This window comes from Somniosus microcephalus, chromosome 3 (genome assembly GCF_052327205.1).
Source record: "Somniosus microcephalus isolate GS21.2 chromosome 3, FLI_Smic_1.0, whole genome shotgun sequence".
Taxonomy (NCBI): Eukaryota; Metazoa; Chordata; class Chondrichthyes; order Squaliformes; family Somniosidae; genus Somniosus; species Somniosus microcephalus.
Genome location: NC_140989.1, coordinates 33,184,682 through 33,194,960, shown reverse-complemented (window position 1 = coordinate 33,194,960; position 10,279 = coordinate 33,184,682). Strand labels below are relative to the sequence as shown.

Below are 10,279 nucleotides of genomic sequence, written 5' to 3'. Positions count from 1 at the left end.
TTAAAGTGAATAGCATTTGTTTGTCTCTTGACAAACTGCTAAAACAACAAAAAAGTGCAAATCTAATTTGCAATATTTAAAATAACTTCAATTTAAAAACTTAAGATTTATAAAAGTTGAATTTGGAATCATAAAATAAAACTTTGGTTTAAATATCTGAAAATTAGCAGCCCTAGAAATATGTTACAGTATTGTATAGACCAGCGTATAATCCATGACTTTGAAAAGCTTTCCCCAAATGGTCGGAGTAGCATTTCATACGCTACTGCCAAATAGACAGACACAAGGTAAACAATCAAAATTAGTAAGTAGTAAGACTACACAACCCAATAGTGGATTGACGTAGTGCTTTATTTAAGCAGTCTGTAAGAAGGAAAATAATGTGCATCCCTATCATATACATTTATGTGTAAAAATACTAAGGATGTACAGTGTACAAAAACATTTTGTTGCAGTTTTTCACATCCTTGTGGGTCATATACTTAAGGAAATAAACAGTTGAATTTTACTGACAGTAATACAGTTTACTAAGGTTTTTAGTCCCTTCTGCTTACAATCCTTAACCATATGGCTAGATCTTTATGGATTTAATGATAGAACTAGCAAGGTCAAGAACTTTCACAAATCCTAGGCTACACAGAGGCAAAATTAATGACCAGTTTAAGAATTTAAAATAAATACTTTACATTTTTTTTCATGCTCATCTGTAATACACTACTAGTAGCAGATACAGGAAGTTCTATTTTAGACAGTACAAATAGTAGCAGCAAAGTGTGTACATTGAGGTGTAATATATAGACCCTGCAGTTAGTAGAGGACCCCACCTTGTCACCTTGCCAGTATACTGTAGTAGCAATGCATGGCGTCAACAAGGAGTGGTAAACCTTGTGAAGCTGCAAATAAGGTGAATACATGTGTTATAGTCATAAAAGCATTGAGATTCAAAATGCCACAGGAATGTGACAGTAAATGGATTAGTGTTAAAGCAAAGCTATGGAATCTTCACAATCAAACAGGAATGGCCTGTTTGCCCAAAGATGGCTGCAGTACAAGAGGGCATACCCAGTCAGGAAAGGTCATTACAAACTGAATCCTTGAAGGTCTAGACTTTGCACAGTAAATATATGAAAAGCAAAGTACACACCTTCTTACAGATTGACAGTTTGAAAAACCTTGCACAAAAAAAAACAAAAATAGACTAGCACTGTAAAGTTGGTCAACCACCATCATCTTCCATAAACTTCCAGTAATAACTGTTCACTGATGGTGGAACTTAGCTGACATAAACGATCATTACTACTAAAAATAAATACTACATCTGTTTAACATGTGTACATTCAAAATTAACACCAGAAAAAAACAGCTAGTCCACAAGTTTACAGGCAAACATTGCTGTTTACCAACTGAGGCTGGGTGACACAAATACTCTACCCACATAAATTTGGTGAAAACCATAAATTTGAACATTATGCCTGTCTACATTCTTCAGCCATCATAAAACATATACAGGCAGAGGTGCAGAGTATCCATCCATCAAAGTAGTGAAAAAAAAAAAATCTGCGATTGCACTTGATAAGTCTATAACAAGTCTGCTGGACCTACTAAAGTTGGTACTAACTTTAACAACATTGACAGGGATTGAGTCCTGGCAACTGCTCACAAATTCCCATTTTCAGCCAGCTGTTAATGACACCAGCCCGTTTCTTCAGTGATATGTCTAACAAAAACCTTGCATACATCACAAACAAAGGCTTGCTATGAACAGCAGAAATGAATACAACAAAAGGTACACAAGTCGCATCAGATGCTTAAATTTCATTTTTTGTCATTATTGTGAAATTTTGCCAAATGCCTTCTTCAGCCCCCATTAAAACTCTGTTCCATTTACAGGCTGAAATGCATAAATGCTGCATCATGTACAATACATCCTATTAGGACTTCATATGTTTAAAAATACTCTTTGCAGGACAATTATGTCAAAATAGTAGGAGGTAACAGCTTGAATCTTCAGACTGACATTTAGATTCATGCAAAAAACATTCAACTCGAAATGATTCCTGAAGATGCCCTGCCTCTGAAATCAAGTATAGCTCAAACTCTTATATTGTTCAGGAATGATTTCCAGTGATACACCATGACGACAGCTGAGCAGCAAAAAAATAAACGAACATGATGTCCTATTCTCTTCCACTGGCAGAGTATGAGAACTGGGGGAAATGTGGCCGCCTTTCATTGTCCATGCAGTCCATACCATCCTCATCATCTATGAACAAAGAGAGAGAAATCTTTCAAAGAGATTTACTTTACAATAGACTATGATAAACAAATTAATTTACAATTTTCATATCTTGTAGCCATTTTTTTTTCTTGAAACTGAATTGTTTAGGATTCTGTTCCCTTTATGATTATATATATCCCACAGGGCATAATAAAAATGATTCCAAGCAAGCCTCACCAATTAACCACTACAATTGCTAGTTTTAGTTATACATTATAACAATTCAATAACAATTATTTTAGGACTAGAATATATTTGCTGAATTGTACTCAGAATACATAGAACCAACATGTTATCACAAATAGAAAATTTTCATTACATGTGCCAATATACATCCAATTTGCCAAGGCATGATATAACATATCTGTGTTGATTATTACAGTTAATAAGAAAGCTGGCACAGAATCATACGTAGAGACAGATTTTCAAGCTTCTAATGACGGTAAGAGGGGAAAAAAAAAACTATAAAAACAAATACTTTTACATACATTTTTATTTGAGCCATTTCAAAGCTTGCATTCATTTGCTAGTATCTGAAATTTAGCATACGTTTTACAATCACATCATTCATAATACGTATAAAGACATTGTTTAGAAAAAGACTTGCATTTCGATAGCGCCTTTCACGACCACCAGACGTCCCAAAGCGCTTTACAGCCAATGAAGACTTTCTAAAGTGTAATAATGTAGGAAACGCGGCAGCCAATTTGCACACAGCAAGCTCCCACAAACAGCAATGTGATAATGACCAGATAATCTGTTTTTAGCAAAAGTTTAGCACAAATTGGGGATTTATATTAACATTGTAAAAATTTGTTTGTGTTAACTGAGGTAGCCTGTTTCTTACTTAACAGCACATTAGATGTATTTTAAAGGAAAGGTTTTGTATAGTAAGTTTTGACAATTCTTCAAAAGGAAGCAGAGACAATGGGTGATGAAGATAAAACTAACAGGTGTCCTTCCTTTGACTCCTTCTGTTACACACACAGCATCGTTTTTGTATTCAATCTTTGCTCTCAATAGTCTGAACTTTATCAGTGAAGTGTTGCTGTTAGAACACTGTTGCATGTGGTTCAGGCTGCTAGTTTGCTTCTCACTGAAAAGGAGGAAGTGATTACCCGGAAATGAAACACCGTTATTACAATACTTGAAGCTAAACTCTCTACTTGTATTGGCAAATGCATTTGTAAAATTTCAGAATAGTTTTAACTTTTCCTAAAATTCTAGATGGACAAATATATTCTTCCACCCCTTTTGAAGTCCTCTGGTTTGCATCAATGTCATGCAAAGAACTGATATATAAAACATGATGATAAAAATGGACAAGAGTAACACTATATAAAATTAACATATGCATCACTTGATCTTCTGTCTGTTCCTTTAATGTGTTGATTCTAATAATAACTGTTGTCTTGTCATCACTGCAGACATGTTTTCATTCAACTGTTGCCTGATGCATACTTTCATGGTGTGGGGTCAGCAGCAGATACAATTCCTTAAGGGCAGAAATTAACCATGTAGAAAGTAAATCCTGGTTTTGGAGATGCTGCATCAATCAGACAACTTTTTTTTCCTGTTTCTTTCTTCGTTGTTGCAGTGGGAGGTGTCTTCAGGCACATTTTGTGGCAAGCAGAACAATCAACTTCTTTTCCAGTACTACGCTGTACTACAAAATAAATTGATGCATGTTGCCAGACAATATCAGAAATAGAAAATTTTAACACAGACGGATGTACTATCTGAAGTGCAGTCTCTATTAGTATAACAGCAGCGATTAATCTTGCTGAGATGGAAGATATGCAAACTAAATTTTTTCTACCAGCTGATCAAGTAGCACAGTCCTGGCCCAGGTCCTTGGCATTGATGCTGATGTGCCAGAAATTAATTTAAAACCTGGAACAAGCCATTGGCCTCCCCAAGCGAGGCACCGAATGAATGGATCAATATAAATGAAGTCCTAATTTCTTCAGTGGACCAAATCATAGTTTAAAAGATATTGGCTGGAATTTTCTGGTGTCCGTGCGGACGCGATTGGAGGCGGGTCGGGAGGGAAATTCGGAAAACCTTGGAGCGGGTCGGGAACCCGCCACCATCCCGCCCCCACACTGCTTTCCCTTGGGCGCGTTTGCCAGCGCGGCAGCGACCCGAACGGCAGAGGCGGCCGAGGTAATTTAGGTCATTAGGAGGTACTTTTCAGACCCGTAAACTTCTTTTTAACCCTACCTTTCAAATTTCGCTGGATGAGCACAGGAATCATGCAGCTCAGGAACTACGTCTGTGAACCTGAGGCTGAAGTTGAGTGGCCATTGATCCACCTCATTAGTGCACAGCATGGAAAGCACAATAAAAACTCCCACCTGACAGCTGGTGGCTTTCCAAAGGCAGATGCTGTTGCTGAGTGCACAGTCAGCACAGATTTAGCTTTCTAGAGGTTGCAAGTCTTTTCAGCAAAGTCGGGATCCCTTGACACCTCATTGGTACCACCTATCATACCACTGAGAGATTGCTTCTGTCATCTCTACTTGACCGGCCATCTATTACATAAGCATGGGTGCCGTTTACACTGTCTCACCTTGGTCCTCAGAATCGGACCACGATGAGCCCCAACACCAGCAGCACCAGGCACATCAGCAGCACCAACATCAACCTTCTTCTCAACCACCTGATGCTGCACAGGTCAGCGGCCATCAGTGCAGGACTGCACCGCGTCAGATGCAATAACCCCAACACAGGGTATACAGGTAGAGGATGAGCTTCCTAACCATGACTGAGCAGCAGTGCCAAAGGAGGCTCAGGCTATCGAGTCAGGTCGTCGCAGATATTTGCAGATTGCTGGAGCAAGACCTGCAGCCCTGAGGAGCAGGTGGACATGCCTTACCAGTGGCTGTCAAAGTCACCAGCGCCCTCAACTTCTTCGCCTCAGGTTCTTTCCAGGGATCTGCAGCAGACATTTGTGGGATTTCACAGTCGGCTGCCCACAGATGCATCACACAGGTCACTGATGCCCTCTTTGACAAGTCAGCTAATTATATCAACTTTGCCACTGATGAAGCCAGTGTTACTGAGCGGGCGCTGGCCTTCGCCACTCTGGCTGGCTTCCCATGGGTGAAGGGAGTCATCGACTGCACACATGGAAATCAGGGCACCCCCACATCACCCAGGAGTCTTTGTCAACCACAAGGGCTTCCGCTCCCTCAATGTGCAGCTCGTCTGCAACCATAGGACGATCATCATGCATCTGTGCGCCAAATTCCTTGGCAGCTGCCATGACTCTTTCATCCTGCGCCAGTCCACCCTCCCTCAGCTCCTCGTTCCTCCATAACAGACTTTCTGGCTGGCTGCTTGGAGACAAGGGCTATCCACTGCAGACATGGCACAGGTGATAGGCAATGACTATCTCCAACAAGCGAGAGTCTAACCACCTCCCCTTGACATCCACTATCAACATCCTGGGGGGTCACCATTAACCAGAAACTTAACTGGACCAGCCACATAAATACTGTGGCAACAAGAGCAGGTCAGAGGCTAGGTATTTTGCGGCGAGTGTCTCACGTCCTGACTCCCCAAAGCCTTTCCACCATCTACAAGGCACAAGTCAGGAGTGTGATGGAATACTCTCCACTTGCCTGGAATAGTGCAGCTCCAACAACACAAGAACATAAGAAATAGGAGCAGGAGTAGGCCAATCGGCCCCTCGAGCCTGCTCCGCCATTCCATAAGATCATGGAAGCTCGACACCATCCAGGACAAAGAAGCCCACTTGGTTGGCACCCCATCCACCACCTTAAACATTCACTCCCTCCACCACCGGCGTACTGTGGCTGCAGTGTGTACCATCTACAAGATGCACTGCAGCAACTCGCCAAGGTTTCTTCGGCAGCACCTCCCAAACCCGCGACCTCTTCCACCTAGAAGGACAAGGGCAGCAGGCGCATGGGAACACCACCACCTCCAAGTCACACACCATCCTGACTTAGAAGTATATCGCCGATCCTTCATCGTCGCTGGGTCAAAATCCTGGAACTCCCTACCTAACAGCACTGTGGGGGTAACTTCACCACACGGACTGCAGCGGTTCAAGGCGGCGGCTCACCACCACCTTCTCGAGGGCAACTAGGGATAGGCAATAAATGCTGGCCTTGCCAGCGACGCCCTTTTCCCACAAACGAATAAATTGAATAAAATGGCACCCTTGAGGAGGCCAAGTAATGAGGCCCAGGAGAGATATAATGAAAGCCACATTTCCACCAGATGTGTCGTAGAGTAGACAACGGGCATGCTGAAAATGCGCTTCAGATGCCTAGACAGATCTGGAGGAGCCCTTCAGTACGCACCAAACAGGGTCTCCAGGATCGTCATGGTCTGCTGCGCCCTGCACAACATAGCGCAGCAGCGAGGATTAGCGCTGCATGAGGAGCAAGGCTCTGAGCGCACAGCCTCTTCAGAGGAGGAGGAGCATCAGCTGGAAGATGAGGAGGAGTAGGAGGAACCTGCGGTTCAGATCCCACCAGCATCCGAGCATATTGCTGCCCGGGAGACCTCATCATAGCCAGATTTACTTAACTTCAGGCATTACACCCATATGGCTGCGCCAGGTTAGCACCACCCCATAGCAACACCATAAAGCATCCCTACAATGACCAAGCCATTCCTTTTACACTGACCACCATTGCCGGAGGTAACGTTACACTGCCCACCATTGCTGGAGGTAACGTTACACTGCCCACCATTGCCGGAGGTACCGTTATGTCTCACCATTCACTGTAACTCACTAAGCCACTTCCAAAGCTGCATACAAATTTGTCCAAGACCGGAAAGTGGTGAAAATAAATATTTTTATCTGTAACATCACAGTAACGGAAACTGCACACAAACATTTATTAAAACATGTGCATCTACTTGTGTTTGTTCTTTCTCTTACACATGCTTCCATGAGGTGCTACCCCTGTGGCTTCAGTAGAGGTAGAAGCAGCCTGCTCATTTCCCTGCTGCAACTGCATAGACACTTCTGGCGGAAGTCCTCTGGGTTTTGGAGCCTGTGATGGCCCCGTCAAAGTCAGCTCCTCCTGTGACTGTGCAGGGGCAGACACAGCCATCGGGATCCGAGGAGCCATCTAGGGGGTCTGACTGAGGAAGGGGGGGGGGGGGGAAATGGGGGAGAAGTGTGAGCGCTTTGAGAGGGGGCCCCCCACTTCCATGTCCCCTCTCGCCATCATCCCTCCCCTGGGCCACCCGCACTTCCCTGCTAGCAAGGAGCTGGAGAGCCCCTTGCTGCACAGCAGTGGGGCCATGAGGACCCACGTCTATGTTGAGATCCCTCCTAGACAGGGGGGTCTATGAGTGTCTGCCATCTATTCTCCATAGAGACCAAGTGCTCCTGTGAGTGGCGCATTAGCTGCTCCATGCAGGTGGCCATCCTAGCCATGGAAGAGCCTACAGGCACGGTGGTGCTCATGTTGGAGATGGACTCCTCCATTCTCTGCGTATTTGCAGATATCACGGTCGCAAAACCAGTCAAAGCCTGTTGCACCTCCAGGATCGCCCTCTTTCTGGATGGCCCCTGAAGTTCAGCATGCAGCGGAGCAGAGCTGGGAGTGCCCTGCACCCTCCAGCAAGGAGACTCCACTGCTGTTCACGTCTCCACCATCTCCTCTTGCTCGCTTGTGATTTGAGACACCAGGTGACAACATTACTGTATGTCGCGTGACACCCACCAAGGTGTGTGTGTATCTGCGCTTGTGCTGGGTGCACTTATGTCTGGTGACGGTGCGCCCAGAGGCTGAAGGCTTCTCTGAGGAGCCATTTTCCTCTTCCTCCTGGACAGTGGGGGTGGGGAAGGGGGCTCTTGATGGACCTGTGGGACAGTAAAGAGATGAGCTAGCTATGTCATATCAAGAATGGGTACAGATACCATTATGCACATGATGAACATTCACTGACTGCTGACATCAGTCCCCATATGAGTGACTGCTGTACGAGATGTAATTCTGCCGCCAGGTTGCCGAGATGTCCCCCTCTCTCCATCTCCAGCTGCTCTGCGGCTCCTGACACTTCCAGGGCAACCTCCTCTGCTGATGTTAAGGTGGCCAATAATGGAGGGCCACCTCCGATTCTCTCCCTCTCCTTGTGGGATATCTTCTCCTGCAAGCAGGGAAAGAGAAGGTTGAGCGAGAATGATGGAATGAGTGTAAGGAATGGATGGGTTACATCTTTAGAGGGTGACTATGATGGAGTGGGGTGGCAATGCTAAGTGGCCTCCTTGTGTGTTGTTAGTTGGTATGATTGCATTAGGATGAGGGCAAGTGTGAGGGGTGGTTAGTCAGATGGAGATGCAAGTATGTAGATAGAAAGAAAGAGGGATGGGTGGACGTGCAAGGTATGTTGGTGAGAGTAATGATGTGCAGGAGTAGGGTTGGGAAGGCAGAGTGATGGGGGTGTGATGAGAGGCACAGTAGGATGAAGTTGAGTGTGGCTTTGCACTCACCTTTCCTGATCTAATGAGATAATTGAAACGTTTGCGGCACTGCACCCAGGTCCCCCTGACAACATTCCTGCTGTTGACCTCCTCTGCTATTTGGAGCCAGGCTCCTTTGGTCTGCTGGGGAGGTCTCTTCTGTCCATCGGAAGGGAAGCGGACCTCTCTGCGTGCTCTCACTCCCTCCACAAGCATATGGAGGGAGTCATCTGAGAACTTGGGTTCAGCCCTCTGTCCCTGTGCAGTCATGTTTGTCACTCTTTGCAACAATCCAATGGTACAGTGCCTGCACTATCCTAGATGAACCTTCAAATGCAATGTGGCCATGGCTCCTTTAAATATCCCGGCTGAAAACGCGTCATCGATGATGTTATCAGACCTGCACCATCTAATAGGGCCAGGTAATAGGCGCCATTAACGGGAAGTCGATCTCGGGAGCGGGATCGCGACCCGCCACGGCGACAGCCCAGGTACAGAAAATTCTGGCCATTGTCCTTAACCCACGACAAGCAAATCTGCAATTACTTGGGTATCCACTAAACTGACCCCTTCCCGTTATTCTATTTTTACTAATGAACTAAGTGACATACAAGTCATTTACTTGTGTGTACACAGGTGAGATTAATTCTTTATTTGTTAATATAACACACTTATTTCTGGCTTCTGGAGTAGTCACAAGATGTACAATAGAACATCTGTATGAATGTTGTTATACTATGGTGAGCTTAGTGTTTCCCACAGCTGGCAGTGTATCTCAGCTCTGCTGGTTGCTTACTATGCTCTACAGATTCCTGGGTTTCAAACACACAACTCGTGATTACAAGCACAAATATGCCATGATTCATTTTCAGGTCAGTTAAATTTTAATGTTAGAAAAGATATGGGATTTGAGCTCCCAAAATAATACGCACATTGAAAAATCAGTTTAAATCTTGGCTTCACATCATACTACAATTATACTGAAACAAAGCTCAAGGAACTATTTCCTTGAAATTGTTCAGGAGTCAGATCGCCAACATGACTCCAAAATTATACTATTACTTGGTGTGAAGCAATTTTGGATGTGTATTTAACATAGAAGTGGCAGTATGACAACATAATATAACACCAACTTAGAAATCTTAACGTGTGTATTTTGCTGTAGGTATATTCTGTATTAAGATGGGTGGCTTTGTTTAGTCATTTTTTTCCTACTTTATGAATCTCTACACCCCCTTCCTTGCTGGGTTGGGGGGGGGGGGGGGGTGGGCAGGGGAGGAAAGAAACAGAAAACCAGCTTTGAGGAGCCTGCCAATTGCACTTTACAACCAGGCAGTAAGAAGTGCATAAGAGCATTCTAAGGCAACTGCCCCTCCGATTTCTGCTCCCTCCCCGTTAGGAAGAAGCCTGCTCGCCACTTAGGTTATCAGAAGCTCACTATATGGAAATGTGGGGTATAAACCCACATCCTACCACTGTAGCATAGTGCATAATTCCACTAAGAGGTGTCACTTTTGTTTCTGCTCTATCCCCGAGAAAGTACCCAG

General features: G+C 44.3%; 1 protein-coding gene across 10 annotated transcripts in view; it reads right to left on the bottom strand.

Moving 5' to 3' along the window:
• Positions 1 to 305: 305 nt before the first annotated feature.
• Positions 306 to 10,279, bottom strand: part of akt3a (AKT serine/threonine kinase 3a) — a 378,634-nt gene continuing 368,660 nt past the window's right edge. For 9 of the 10 annotated variants that reach the window (XM_085979837.1, XM_085979815.1, XM_085979816.1 and 6 more), the window contains one exon: positions 306 to 2,263. In XM_085979837.1, the coding sequence (XP_085835963.1) occupies positions 2,178 to 2,263 (86 nt within the window). In that variant the 3' untranslated portion in view covers positions 306 to 2,177. Of the gene's footprint in view, positions 2,264 to 8,202; positions 8,420 to 10,279 lie in introns of those variants that run through there. The other variant, XM_085979817.1, reaches the window with a different exon arrangement.